We start from the raw sequence: 15938 nt of genomic DNA on the forward strand, positions 1-15938 counted from the left end.
AGAGCACCGGGGCGGTGCTTCTCCCGCGCGGGGAATACTGTTATGGTGTGCAGTATCGAGATGACGACGACGCGCTGGTATGTGAAGAAGACGACGCTCAGGCTAAACCAGGTTCATTTTGCTGGTGTGTGCGTCTGACAGTTAACTAGCGTTTACCACTGTGTACGTTTCCCTTAACATTTGGTGGAGGTGCTGGGTGCTTCATCATCACCCCCTCATCCTGGTGAGGAGCTTCGGCGTCCTGCGTCTTATTCCGCCGTCGGCTGAACGGTAGGAGGCATCGCATGGCTGTTCCCCAGCCTGCCGGACCCAGCAAGACCTTGCAGTTCCTCCGCCCCGACCCCCCGCCCCGGCCACAAGACACGATGAAGGAGAGACTGACCTGAGATGCCACACATGACCACAAGACACAAGAAGAGACCCGAAAGACCATTTGTGACTCCACTGACCAGATGTGCCGACCAAAGACCCCACGACCCAAGACACCGCTACACTTCAATACATCCTCCCCTGCCTATGCCGTGCAGTGCGTGCCTTGGTCTCCGCCATCGAGGCATGGCAGCGTGTGGGCCGAGAGTCTCCTAGGCCAAGGTTCATCGCGAATCTTCGTGCCGGCAATTGCCTTTCTATTCTTCCTTTTTCCTCTTCAAGCATCCAGACACGCCCATCATCACACCATGCAATCATCAACATCGTACATTTCCTCGTCCAGGATCGGGACGATCACTCGGTGGCCCTGGGTCATGCTAAGGACGACATCAAGGAAGAAGAAGCGGGCAGTGGCGCGGACAGAAGCGTTCGCGCTAGGCCAGACAACATTTCAATAAACGCCATCAACCATCGCCATCGGTCATGTTCTGTCGTCTTTCTTCATCGGCTTGCCACATCGTAACAATATTGAAGGATTAAGTTATGAACCAGGCACGATGTCACATAGTTGCACATTCTCACAGTGGATTTCTTTACTTCAATCCTCTTAATTTTAATTTCAGCTGAGCCAACTCTCGTTCAGCGACTGACCTTGCTGCTCCTAGCGTTTCATTGGGCTTGAGCTGTGGTGTTGTCAAGTGGCCATTGTATTTGTACGACGTCTTGAGACCAACTGGTAGGGGATAAGCAGAGTCATCCAGGATATGAACTTTCTGGGGTAAGTTGCCTGCGACATCACCGATGCTTAATCAGGCAAACATTCTGTCATCGTGCATTCGTCCCGGACTACTTGCATGTATACATGAGTGAATACCATGTTCCTGTCTCAGCAACCCTGCAAGATGAATGCGTGGAATCCCTTCGTAATGTAGTATGCATCTTGCCCTTTTTCGGAGGCCTTAGATCGCAATATGGCAGGTGCCCCCACAGTTCCGACGAAAACTGGAAAGTGCCATTTATGGGGAAAACTCCTGAGCAACGTCTTTCAGATTTGCAGGCCAACTGGTGAGTTCTTGCGCCATGGGCCCACATTTCTATAATGCGATTTGTTAGATAAAATGGCAAGCCTTTGTTAATCTCATCTGCAACTCAATGAAATAATCCATGGCTGGCCAACAACTAAAGTGTCGTCAGAAGTTACTTTGCAGAGGTATGCAAGGTGCCCTCTCCATGACAAGCCACTCTCGCGTGATCCTCAGCTGCACCTACATTACATCCATCAAACTTAAAATTCGCCATTGTTTCTGCTCCGGCTCAAGCTTTGAGCGCCGATGTAATGAATTTTATCAGCAACAAAACGGGCCAAGGCATTAATTAGATACTGTCTCAATACAGTTACTAAATGAACAGAAGATAATGCCCTTTTAAGTATCTAAAGTGATCTAACAAGCTTGTTCACTGCTTGTTTGTATTTAGCAAGCCTCTGGGATAGAATTGCGGATTGCTTTCAGCACAAAACAGTCGCAGAAACGCAGTAAGTATGCCCCGCTCCTATACGTCGATCGTGGTGATGGCCACCCAAATTGTATAGCATTCTTATTCGTCATGATGAAAAAACAAACATGATCGCGTGGTTTACCTCGAATGTGCTTCGGGTCATCCGAAGATGCTCCTTTAACTGCATGCTTGTGTGCCAAGGTACTACGTTGAGTACAGCCTTTAATGCCACGGATCCTCCCCTTAGCGATTCTGTGGTCTTCATACGAAGCGGGCAAACAGCTAACTAACCTTCTGTAATGCAGCATAAAAAAAGTACAATCATACCTTGCATAGAGCAACGGGCAATTTACAGCACGAAGGAAAACCGCTGCTACTGTGTACGCTTTCGGGCATCAATTTTGTCGAGTTTGTCGTCGTCTAGTAAGAACTGAAGTAACTTGTGTTTTACTGCTGTCATGATCAAAATGCGCGCGAAACAATTCCGGAAACGGAAATCGAGGAGGCGACCGGTGGCTCTCTCATACGTGCACGGGGATCAGATAGCCGTTACGTTGCGTTCCGATTGATCTCCTAAGTGTCGCACTCGAGCACGCCCCCTTAGACCTCGGAGAAGGCTCGAGTGGGAGACCGCAAAAACGAACGCCAAAGAAAACAAGCAAAACGTTATCAAACCGGACGAGCACGCATATCTCTGCTTTCAATGGGCTGATGCGTGAGCTAGACCATTGGCCACAGGCACCGCGGTTCACATTACACATTACATTTGACGGCGACAGTACACTCTCTGCGGATAACAGCCGTAGAAGGGGAACGTAATTTCCACCTCGTCCACTGATAGCTTCCAATGCGCTCGGCAACATCTCTATGAATAGTGAGTAACACAGTCGTAATTTTTCCTCTGCAGTCAGTAATAACGACAGTGACGGTGCATTTAGTTGATAATGATTATAGGAGTGAAAGTGACAACCTTGGTCAGGAAAAGAAACGTAACCAAGCCCAAGGAGTATTTCGCTTCGTTAGGGTTTAGCAGGGTTGAACTAGAGCAATTTTTTATTCGCTGTCCACACCACAGCGAAATTTTTCAAAAGTAGGTCTCACCCACAATGATCTTTTAATCTTAATTTATGTTCAGCAAACATAAAACATGGGAAATTATTAATCCCCGGAGCCTGCTCCCGACCATGTCAAGGCCTCCACTCTGGGTATGCGTAATTTCCTCTAAAGAAACAATAATATTTTTAAATGTCAAATTTCGATACCGCACATTGTGGCTGTTGCTGAGCAGAAGGATGGGTAACTTGCATCTGTCCATGATAAGGAAACGGGAAGCGACTGTCGCCAAAAAAAATACGACGCCATCATCTGGGCCCGCTTGCACAAAACAATCTTAAGACTGTCTTAACTAAGTCCAGACTTAACTGGAGTCTAAAGAATAGGCCACTAGCATGGCCGCGTAAGACTGGAGTCAAAACTGGGCTTCAGTCCTGACTTGAATAAGGCGCTTGTATGATTACGACTCTAGTGCTGTCTTGGTTAAGACACAAGGACGCCAGGTGTCTAAGTAGAGAAATTAGGGAAATACATGGATGCGCTGGCACTGTCCCTGCTATAAGATGTACACATTCCGACAATTTTGCGTTGTGTAAAACCCGTGCCATTGCTTTTTGCGGCTTAAGATTGTGTTACGAGGAAAAATGCCCCAAGTGGTTGCTGAGGCCGTTCTGGGAAGCCACTCTGGTGAACATGAACCCGAAGCGTTCGACGTTTGGAACACGAGCCGTCTTAAATAAGCTTGGTCTTTCTAAAGACACCATTTAAGTCTGGACTTAGCTCGGACTTTATCGTGCAAGCCGGCCCTGATGTCTACCGTTATCATAGCAGCAGGAGAAAGGGCAGCGATTGCCTAAAGGAGATAGGCACCCTGCAACGAGTTTGCTTTGTCGATCGCCGCACCGTAACACATAGCCTAGTGAGAAGAGCAAATACTTTTAAGGCGCTTTCTTAGGGCGTTTTCACGCCACTTGCATGAGCTTACAGGGGTCAGGTAGCACGCTCTGTCGAAGCATTGCATAACGCGTCAGATAACTGGACTACGTCGAGAGCGCCTAGGCAAGGACGTTATCTGTCACATACGTATCTATAACAGCGATGAATATGCTCGGTCGTTTATCGCGAACCAAGCGGCTAACAGCAACTCTTTTTAGGCGCGATGCGAAACAAATGCAGCGCCGCCTAGCCAGTGCAGGTTCCTTATACTGTCAAGCAGGCGGAAACGACAGCTATCATTTCGCAGCAGTGCGAGAGTGGCAGCCGAGAACGCCGCCATGCCAGATCTGGCGCTAAGGACGCTGCACCAGTTACGAGACCACCTCCCTGGCGTCAATTGGCGGCCGACGCGGTTCGCCGAGGCAGTCCCCGCCATCCGCATCTGTGGCCTCTGTCACGTGATACCCAAGAAGACGGTAACTCTTCCGTGCGAGCATTTCCTCTGTGAGTCCTGCTACTCAGCCAGCACACAAGATGGCGGTGGAATTTGTCCTCTGGACCGTGAGGCCTTCGCCGAAGAAGAGTGTTCCTGGAATCCTTTTTCCTAGAGGAAGATGAAATGCTTAAAGGTAATTTGTTTTTCTTCTGAGAGCATTAGAACAACCTGATGAAAACACATTTCCTTCCATGCTCCTGAAACATCGTTGACAGGTTGCGATGAGAGGGAGAGATTTTCTAATTTTTACTTTTTCTGAGGAGAAGGGTAGAAAACAAAAGCTGGGAAAAGAAACCGAAAGTAGTGCGCAAGGTGACGTGTAGCCATTTGGGGAGCGTGGATGTCATTCAGTTATTGGCGGAGTGAATTCCGCCGCCTGGTAGCACGGCAAATCTGCTCTGTATCGTGGGAACACGAATGGTAACTCATCTTCTGCTGCTTCAGCCTTACTGGCCGCTTCTACTTTCTCTTCGCTTTTAAGAACACGGCCATAACAAATGCAGGTTTATTCGTATTGTGGCTGCTGCAGTTGCGGGCCTGTCTTATGTCACGTGATGGCAAGAAACGAATGAATCATTTTCTGTGGATCTTAAGAGTTCTGAAATTCGGCCGTGCATATTTATGCTGCGAGTATATACCCCCCCCCCCCCCCCTTCAACAATGTATGCGTCGTGAGCAGTGGTTTCCTGCCATCCACATAGAAATATGAGCTTGAGAAAATGCCATTACATAACACGTGTCTCTCTGGCCATTTCCCCAAAAAATCGTGTAGCATCGTTTAGTCGACCTGTTCTTAACGCGCAGCCGGCGACTCCCAGAACACATGGCTTTCCGCGTTACGCCTCCGACGAAGCGTAGCCGTGAACGCATTCGAAACAATGGCCCTATTTGCCAAAAAAAAAAAAAAAAAAAAAATGAGCCTGCCCCCCCCCCCCCCCCCCCCCCCCCCCCCCCCAGAGAAGCGTGTACTGGGCCGAACGGTGGCTGTACGGTTTCCGTCGCTATCCCGCGTTCTGTGCGTACGAGTGTAAGCAGGCCGATGTAAGCAATAAGGCCGCATAATGGAAATGCAGAATTTTTTTGAGCCGCCGCACAAACATGGTTCCGTTATCTTTCCTCGAATAATAATAAAAAAAAAAACGTATGTACGTTTGAAGCATATGTGGCTTCCGAATTCGCGCCTTCGGAGCGCAATGCTTAATGTGGAAGAGTCCTTCCACTGCAAACCACGCTCAGCAATCCTTTGTAGCTGGTGCCGTGAATTTGCACTCTTCTTTAGAATACCTATATACCTTGCATGTTTACTATCAGTACACAGCTCCTTATCTTCAACGACGACAGGGCAACTATACTTACATTTCCGCTTGCTTGGAGCAGTGGCAAAGTTGTTTAATGTGAATCTCGATGTGCTTTTATCCTGCTGGTCATAATTTTCAGTTTTGGTGCTTCCTTCGCGCAACGTAAGAGGGCAAAAAACTAAGGGGACACTTAGGCTTCGCCCTTTAAGGGTATCACGCGATAGCGGTTATCGTTCGTGTGATTGTACCATTTTTGCCAAACTTAACCAGGCTGCTCCGAAGCCTGCCGGAGCAGGCGCGCCGCCGTGTTGCGGCACTGCCTTCGCTGGCGCCTGCGGTGCTGGCAGCTCCGAGTGTACAGCATTATGACGTAGCTTCGTACCCTCACTCTCGCTCTTTGGATGATAAAACCTAGGCGTGTATGATAGGCAGGTTGCGTTTTCACGTGTGCAAAGCCCGGCTTTGTTGAGCGATGACACTATTCGCTCTGCTCGGTAACGGCGGAAAACAGACACTCATGTGATAGTAGGCACGGTGAGCTCTGGTTCGTTTCTAGGACGAATATGCTAGGTTTCGAGACGGTGTTGCCCTGAAATGAAGTGTTACGTGATTGAGAAATGATCATGTGCGCCTAATGGCTAAGCGTGATGAAGGTGTCATTATAGTTTTTTACTCAGACCAAAACGTAGCCCCAAGCAAATGAAATACTTTATTAGAATCAATCATTGATCATAATTATACACAGCCTATTCAAGGCCCCGCCGGGGTGGTGCAGCGGTTACGGTGCTCGACTACTGTGCCAAAGGAAGCGGGATCGAATGCCGGCCTCGGTGGCTGCGTTTCGATGGTGGCGAAACGAAGTGGCGCATGTGTGCTGTGCGATGTCAATGCACGGTAAAGAACCCCAGGTGGTCGAAATTTCCGGGCTCCTTCACTACGGTGTCTCTCATAGCCTGAGTCGCTTAGGGATGTTAAACCCCACAGACCAAACAGCCTACTCAATGCACTAACAGATGATTTTCAAATCTAGAATGGAGATATGTGGGTTTGAAATGGTTCACAAGCTTTTCCATATCTTTGTGCCGGAACCACGGCGCGTAAAGTTGCAGTACGCAAGTCACCTGGGAGAAAGCATATATAATTGTATGAGAAATGTACGAGAAATGAGTGATAGCTGATTGATGTGTGTGTGGTCTGAACGATATATGTACGATAAAGATGATATTTTGTGCGATCTCATACAAAAGTCGAATGATTTCTGCTTGAGATCATATAAGTTTTCTGATATCGTCAGTCATACAACATCCTATGTCACTCGTGTCATTCAGTTCTCATATAAATGTCGTTGATATCATATGCCCTGTATGATACTGAACGTCCATCTCATTCGGGATCATTCAGTTGGTGTGTGAGGTCACAAGAATAGCGCGATATCCCATCATTCAAAATCATTTGCCGTTACTTTCGCAATTACATTATACAAAATATTTTTTTGTAGACAACATGAGCAAGGTGTCACAGTGCATGAGTCATAAGGATACGTTTATGAGCTTAATAAAGGTTGTAAAATGTATCACAAAGAGAAATGAGTAATCTAAATAACTTAACAGATCACTGCACAGCTTTAGGCTTACATCTTTGGGGAACGCAATCAATTCAGAACGATAGTATAAAAGAACACTGCACAATATATTAGTTATTGTATTAAATGAACCACACACTCCATGCAATAAAATTAGGACAATTTACTAAAGGAACCGTGGAGTGCAAATAAAAGTAACTTCTTTTAACCGTGCCAAACTATAGCAATTACCAGTGCTTTCACATGTGTTGATTGTTTTATACGGAGTAAAACCGCGGCTAACTTGTGTCTGGGACAAAAACGCTTGAGCCGAAGCGGGTACCCCGAGACGTACTATCATGAGCAATATGAGCAAGAACACACGAGCGCGTGACAGATAGCCTCGAAACCCACTTGGGGCGATACGGTGCGGCCGCTGTGGAAAACAGTGGAAAGGGAGCCGTTAACTGTTGTCACTCCCGCCTTACTAGCATTACTGCGAAACGGCAGCTGATTGCAAGACACCCTGTCGGAAGTGATGAGGCATTTTTACGTTCTTCGCGGATTTGAACGTTTGCGTGTGACTGGCTATATCATAGGCCATTAAAAAAACGTCGACCAGAAAAAGCTCATTGCAGCATGCTTGCCACACATCCAGAAAGAAAAAGTAAGAAACGAAAAGGTAAACAGCGGTATCTGGCGCAGAACTACAGATACCACGGTTCACAATCTGCGCTTCAAAACCACCTTATCATCGCTAGCGGCCGGTGCCTCGCAATCAGCTGCTGTTTCGCAGTAATGCTAGTAAGGCGGGAGTGACAACAGTTAACGGAACCGCAGCGCCCTTTCCCTTTTGTTTCCCACAGCGGCCGCACCGTATCGCCGCAAGTGGTTTTCGAGGCTATCTGCCTCGCGCTCGTGTGTTCTTGCTCATATTGCTCATGATAGTACAGTCGTGAGCAAAAATTGTATACAATACCCAGCCGGTGGCAGAGTTCGAGAAAACCCAAGCCAACTTCATCTTGCAACAGCTATCTAAGATCGAGACAATAGTGGCAGTGTTTTATTTTATCCACATGCATGTGTCAATGTCGCTGTCCCTTACACTGTCGCTAGATGGCATTTCGATGCAGTTTTCCCGAGCTCTGTCCTTAGCTGAGTGTTGTATTACACTTTTGCTCACGACTGTACGTACTTGTTTCCGCGCAGTTTCGCCGTCTTGAACGCCGGTCGAGCGGCTGCTTATGAATGCATGTTCATGCGCGTGTATCCATGCGGCAAGTGTGCCGCGAGCGGGCGCTGACGAGGCGACGAGAAGAAAACCTGCTTCCCGCCGCGACTATACGAGGTTACTTTTAGCCACAGAAGAAGAAGAAAAAAAAAAACCGAGGGAGCGCGGAATCCTAAATGTTATATAACATTTAGGTTTGCGTTTGGCTCCATTTGTCATGTCGTCTCGAGTTTCCCAAAACTAGCTCATTTGACACCGAATATACAACAAATGTTCCGAGTGTTAACCTGGTCGGTGTCGAATTAGTCTAAATTTTAGAACAAAGGAAACATCTATGAAAAAATGTAGTCGAAGACAATTGGCCGTAACAGGAAAAATAGACATTCAGGACCTCTGTGCAGAACAGATATTCGAATTCAGCCCAGGAAGGGGACCTTGGTGTAGAAGCAAGAAACGGTAATTGCACACATGTGATTTTTTTATGTAATTTCACACATGATAATTTCACACAATCATTCGTGTGAATATACCGTTTCTGAAGTAGAATTAGGTGGTTGATCAGTTGGACTGGATTTCGGTTAACTGTCAACGAAGAAGAAACAAGTGATTAAGACAGTCTGAGCATAAAAACATACAACACAACGGTATGGATAGAACTAGCAACACTATCAAAGCTAATCAATAAGCCTAGAGTATCCGAGATAAGGAAGGTATTAGAGAGAGAATTGCGCCTGATTTGAGGAACGACGGTAAAGAGCAGCAAAGAGGAAACAAGGCATACATGGTACTCAGGTGTGTGCACTATGAAAGAAGGTGGCCGGTGTCGCTACAAGTATAGATAAATAGTCAAAGTATCTGAAAGTTCTACACTTATCTATCTAGTACGCGAAGTATTGAGGACGCTGATGAGAGTAGCAGCAATGCAGAGCAATCAGATTCCGCGGTTAATGAGCATTTGAAATAATGAAAACTGGTAAAACAGTTTTAACGCCGCAGATAAGTAGATTTGTTGAAGGGCGGTGGAGAGAATGAGCTAGAAAAAAAAAAAAAAACTGTCTCCCTGAATACGCAACGCCGAGGTGAGTGGTGAGAATTTTGGGAGACCACTAACATTATCTACGAGAAATCGGACGTCAAAGACCGGTAAGCTTTCAAACCGTTCGTACAAAATATTTACTATGGCAATAGTAGTAGGTCATACAGTCAAGGCAGCCTTGTACTTGAATAAGATCAGGCTGGCATCCGCAAACACCTCTCTACACAACTTCATGTCCAAGCCCTCGAGCAAGCGATAGACAAATGCTGTAATTATAACCAGCCCCTCTAAAACATTCATGAATTAAAGGAAAGCATTCGACTCGGTGAAGTCAAAAACCTTCATGCCGACATTGCGAAATCGAGATGTAGATACGCCATTTGCGAAAGTACTGCTAGATATCAGTAGTGGCTGCACAGTAACCATAGTACTCCGTAAAGAGTTATAAAATTGCCATAAGGAAACCTATCAGGCTAGCAGACACGATCTCTCCCGAAATACCTAAAAAGCTGGGCTGCGGACTCTTACAACAGATGGAGAATAATTCAGTAAATGCGTGAACTGCTGAAAACCCTGCATTGCTGAGGAACTCAGGGAAGAAATTTCAAAGAATGAATAATTGCTTAGACAGGCAAAGCAAAATGATGAACCTAACTGATAGTATGCAACCAATTATATGCAGAGAAAGCTCGACATCCTCGGAAAATGACAGTAGTCTGCAAAAGATAACGGGGCGCTGAAAGTGGTTAGTCTTCGCGTGCTTACGAAACGTAGCGGCCGCAGTTGCGGAACAAAATATAAATTACTAGGACGATGAGATTGAGACGAACCGCGTTTTGCAATCATTCTTAGATCAGCGCGCAGAGTAGGCAAAGGAAGAAACGTGATTTGATGATATTGATACGTGGCAAGGTTAGTGCACGAACGTTAGTCCAGGATGACGCAGTACACAAAGCACAGAATCACAGCAGCGTTAACCTTCTTCTAGCACTAAACGTTGCTGCCACTTTATCGTCTTCTGTGTCACTGCTTCTGATCGTTGTCTTCTACGTCCCACGATGCAGGGCATATATGTCATAAGATTCTAGGGGAAATGAATAAGGAGAATAATACGAAGGCAATATGATCAATTGTTGCTAAGAGAAACAGATTCTATTACAAAGAAAGACAAGGTTAAGAAAGGCGGCGGAAAGCCATGTGGGCAGATGAGATTAAGAGGTTTGGGTTGGTCAAGTGGATGTGTCTAGCGCAGGCAGGAATATGCGAGATGCCTCTGTCCTGCAGTTGGTAAAGACACTGATGGTCATGATGATGGTGTTTTTTTTTTTACACGAGTCCTTGAGTGGTGAGGATTTCCATAAACCTATCTATTTCTGATGCATACGAGAAGATAGTTTGTCGAGGTGCTATTGAAAGAATTGTGTACATAGTACATGTAGGTATGCATGCCTCGTTTCGCGGTTATTTTCTCAAGTACTGAGAACAAACAAATGTATTTATTAATTGCACTTAGAAGCGATTTGCAGAGGCACATAAAAACCTGTGAGTGTTTTGTTTTTCAATATCCACATCATGACTTTACTGGGACGATAAATTATAACCACTATGCAGGTAATCAAATAACTACTATAAAACAAACTTCGGGCCATAAATCTGTTCCAAGTTATGTATTTAGGCTAAATATAGCAGTTGTGCATAAATAACGAAGTTTATTTTAATTGGGCCGTTCCGCACTACAATCAATTACCTCGATATTTTCCCCCCAGGCTCACTGCTGGAACCAATCACGTGGCTGCGAGTTCGTGGGAACCTTGGACGTCGTCTTGAGGCACCACGAGACTGAATGCGAATTCCACACTGTCGAGTGCCAACAGTGCGCTGTGCCAGTTCTGCACAGCGATCTGGTGACGCACTACCTGGCTGGGTGCAGTGGCGGAGCACCGCTATCCTCTGCATACAACGACGGCATATTCACTCGGCGTGACGTCAGAGCAGCTGTGGAAGAGCTGAAGGCTCTAGTAAGAGACCCGCTCCACGACCAGCTGCCTGCTCTTCAGAGTCAGGTGAACCTACTCGCTGAGCAGAGCAAACACGATTCGATGAGTTTGAAGGAAACCATGCGTTTGGTTACTCAGTTAACCAATGATGTAAAGGAGGAGGTGACACGTATCGCAAGTACTGTGTCATTTGCTCCTGCGAAAAATAGCTTGCCTCAAGAAGGTTCCCCGGAAGAGGCTGAAGGCGGTGCCTGCGGATACGGATCTTCCGGAGCTATGTTACCATGGCGAACAGAGAAGATGCTTATTCTTCGCCGTCTGGAAATGTTGGCGAAACATTCGCTCAATGCTCTGGAACAACTGCGGAGTATCGCTCAGCCAGTTGGGACCCAAAGCATCCCCGTTACGATTCAGTTGCTCGAAGACATCGAATATCTGTCAGAGTCTGTAGCTGGTCCGTCGCATATTTTCAAGCTCAGCAACGCTCAAGACGTATTGACTGGTTGGAAGAAAGACTTGTACAAGATTTGGGCGAAGCACATTATATGGGACCGGAGGGATAGGTTTCTCAAGATTACCTTCAAAACTGACTGCTTTCAAAATAAGCTCGGTGTCGTTTTGGATTGGTTCCCTCTACTTCCTGCTGCTCGACTGCCATCGGGGATACCTAAACTAACAGTTCTGCGTAATGACTCTTACGAGCGCTGTTACATGCGATTGGAGAATAAAAACTCATCAGGTTCCCATGCCGCTTTTTCCACAAACATTTATAACCTTATAAACAAAGGCTTCCTCTTCGACGGTGAACTGCGCTTCGAGTTATATTTCATAAAGCTGATCGACAAAGAGCGCTAAAGTCGTGTGCATTGTCGCCCGCATAGTTTAGCTCACTGGCGGTCTCGTATCACTCCCATGTATAAGTGCCCATTGGTGATAACGTCCCTTTCACTAGCTATTTTTTTTTTTTTTGCTATTAACCATTTTAGTTATTAAAACATCCTGTTATGGTCGTTAGTACTTCCTAAACTTTGCGCAGGACTATATAGATGACTGCAAAATTAAAAAGCGTCGCAGAATCCATTTTATTATGTTGTGTCCTTACTTGTTTTTTTTTTTTTTTTCTCACAAACCGGCTCACAGAAACAGGTGTCCGCTAATGTCAAGAGCAAATAGACACTATCTCTGCAACAAAGCACAAGTTTGGGCTAGTTGATGAAGTTCATAAGTGTAAAATTAATCACAATATTGTCTAGTGTTTAGAGAGAAGAAAATGGTAAAGCGCTGACTAACAAGTGAAGGTTTATTGAAAAAAAAAAATACAGGTATTTAAGACGCTCAGCAACAACCAGCACGCATGCGCCCCCCAACCACTTCTATTTGTGGTTGAGGGCCCATCCGTTCTGGTTGTTGGCGAGTCTACTAATACCTGTTTTTTCAATAAACCTTCAGTTGTTAGCGTTTTTCTCTTTTCTTCTCGAGTGCCCTCGTGTCAGTCCTCGCGGCTCTGTTCTTTAGTTATTTATTATGGAACAATTCGCTCAGTTTTCTGTTCTTCTGTTCGTTAGCGAAAATAGGAACATTATCTGGTAGTGCCTTTTTTTTTCTTACTAACCCGGGTCATATATGTTTTGTAATACTAAGCTCAAACGGCCTTCAGATGATCAAGCGCATGATTTTTTTTACATTATTAAACATTCAAGTACGTTTGAGCTGTCGCTCAGATAGTATTCAAGTAAATGCATTTTATGCAGATTTGCAGCACTACTGCGGGCGCACATCATTTATTAAGCATACCATATTTTAAAATGCCTGTTCTTGTTTGAGCTATTTACATAAGTTTATTTTGAGCCCTGCAAGTGATATACGTCGGTACGGTGTGCACAGGTGGATTCTACCGCAAGGTCGACATTATGTGCACGATACAGCGCAATGATTCCCTGCTGCGGAGCGAGGTCCCTGCCCCACAGCAACAAGCCATCCGCGTGGCGGAAGAAGCCGCGAAGATCCAAGACCTCTTTGCCTGCTTCCGATCGCGGAGGTCTCTGCTCCCGTCCCTTAGGCCTACGTGCCGGGGGCGGAAATGAGGGCCTCATCTGGTGGAACAAGAAAGTTGTCATCATCTCTATACTCGTGTTCTCATTACTTTTCATTACTTTCGTACCCCCTCCTCCCCCCGGCCCTGCATTGAAGTACCTGCTGGGTTGCACTCGCTATTTTGTAATAATAAACGTACGCTCCAATGTCATACAATACACAATGAATATACAATGTCATAAGGCGACGACACTTATCCAGTTATCTAACGCAAATGCCTGGAAGGGAGGCTTGAACCCTGAACCAAATGCCTGAAGGCCCTGAAAAGAATTTCCAATCGAAGAAACAATCCAAACATCAAAACCACTGTTGTGCAGGTGTCATTGAGATGGGGAAACACTGGGAAGGTCAATACAGTTAGTGAGTGCCGTTTCGATTATAATTTTGAGGTCTACCTATTCCAATCTGCTTTTGTAGCATTGGCGTCGCTGGCAACCACAGCTGAATTCTACGCCTCAGATGGTTTCGTTATTTTATTCCAGGCCTTCCGTCTTATTCGAAACGTGTACGCAGCCGAGTGCATTCTTCTCCGATGCCAATTGTATTGCAAGGTGATAAGAGGCAGTGGGCCAAACTGAAGAACAACGCTAATGTGCGGCAGTAGCCAACATCTTAGGCTCTGTGTTGACGCAGCTAACGTGCACACGAAGGAAAATGATCCACAAAAAGCCGTTCGAAGAGAACCTTCCCGTCATTATAGTTCCTAGAATATACTGGACAGTATATTCAAGACAATATATTGTCATTGTCAATCGCCCACATGAAACGCACTGCCGAAGCAGATATACAGGGCGGGAAAAAAAGTCCCAGACCGCTCTGAAGAGAATCGCGGCGCTGTTACCGCACGCGTGCCTCGCCGCGCTCGGGTTTCCAGGGTATGTGCTGAGAGGGAGTGAGGCCTCACTCTTTCTCGCTTTCCTCGATAACGAAAATGGTAAAGAGATAGTGCGGCGTGTGCGTTCACGTTTCGCTGTTCGAGCTTCGTAAGCCGTGTTTACGTGGATGCGACAGCTAGCGCATCGCATCGTACCCGGTTCCTAGCGCATCGCATTCAAGTAAACAGGGGTAATGCGCTAGGAAAGCGCATCGCATTAATGCACCAGGCGGGGCTGGATTGAGAGGGGTAAGTCGACTTGCTCCGAGGATGTAAACGCGGTCGCATTGCATTACGGACAAGATGGCGGCGTCCGGCGAAGCGGCGGCCGCTCGCCTCACCACAAATTCGTCGTTGCCGCTCCACTGTGTCTCGCGTTCGCTGCAAGCGAGTGGTGAACGAAGCTTTTTATCTGTCTGAAGATGCCCGGGCCGCGCATTTCTGGCGACAAAACGCCTCAAATTTTAGGATAGCTTCTGGAATCGGGCAGGTGATAGGCTTAGTAAGCGTTGTTGGGCTTCCTGGACAGTGAGCGCGGGATATTCAAATACCTACGGGTTGAATAAACAAAGGAGAAGTATTTATTTTTCGCTTCGTATGCTGTTTTGGTATTTTTTACAGCTTTCCTTTTATTCTGATGTGTATAAAATAAATATTAAATGAATTGAAGAAATTTATAACCTGGTGCTACTAGTGCTTTCGATATGCGACACCGCATGCCGCCACCACCGCGCTAGAGGTGATGCGCTGGATGTAAACGCTGTCGCATCGCATTACCGTGAGGCGCTACGAAATGCGATGCGATGCGCTACTGTCGCCTTCATGTAAACACGGCTGTATACAGCTGTGATGCAGCGCTTCCTGAAGCAGACGATTGATTGCAGAAAGGAACGCGCAATGCTAGCGGCCATATTAAGTTAGCGTCTGCTTCTCCCTACTTTTCGGCTTCTCGGTGGACGATGTCACGCCTTTATTTTCAGATCAGCACTTTTGCGGCACTCTTAGCCAGTGCTTTGCTGTTTCATGTGCTGTAATACTGGAATTGTTATCTTATTCTCTTATTTTCTGAGAATTTACTACATTCAAATCGTAGCAAAGGAAGCCTACTTAGCTTTCATTTCTAACTGGTTTTTATTGGTGCCTTACTGCGAGGTAGCTTCCGTGAGTATTATATTAATGGGTTTAGTGCTTCAGCGCGGATAAACCGAATGAATTCGCTCGTGTTTATCGCAGTTCGGATGTGTTGCGGAAAACTCTACGGGTTTTGTTGCATTACTACGGAGTATTCTCCACATATCAGGTTTACATGTCCGGCCCTAGCACTCGTCCTTCCGCGCTCACAAGACCAAGAAGAGGAGTATTTTGTTATAATGCCAGAAAACAAGTACTGACGTCTAGGCTTTAAGACAAGCCGTTGCATGGCCAGTAAAAGCTCCTGAGATTAATTGAGATGCTAGTACGCTGTTACCTCGAGATTAAGTGCCACGCCTCTCTTA

General features: G+C 46.2%; 1 protein-coding gene across 1 annotated transcript; it reads left to right on the plus strand.

Moving 5' to 3' along the window:
• The first annotated feature begins 4320 nt into the window (after window positions 1-4320).
• Window positions 4321-12439, plus strand: LOC146178761 (uncharacterized). Its single transcript, XM_084578535.1, has 2 exons — window positions 4321-4484; window positions 11244-12439. The coding sequence occupies exons 1-2, from the start codon at window positions 4470-4472 to the stop codon at window positions 12327-12329; spliced, it is 1101 nt and encodes a 366-aa protein (XP_084434661.1). The 5' UTR covers window positions 4321-4469; the 3' UTR covers window positions 12330-12439.
• Window positions 12440-15938: the final 3499 nt, after the last annotated feature.

This window comes from Amblyomma maculatum, chromosome 9 (assembly GCF_055883805.1).
Source record: "Amblyomma maculatum isolate TAMU_Amacu chromosome 9, ASM5588380v1, whole genome shotgun sequence".
Taxonomy (NCBI): domain Eukaryota; kingdom Metazoa; phylum Arthropoda; class Arachnida; order Ixodida; family Ixodidae; genus Amblyomma; species Amblyomma maculatum.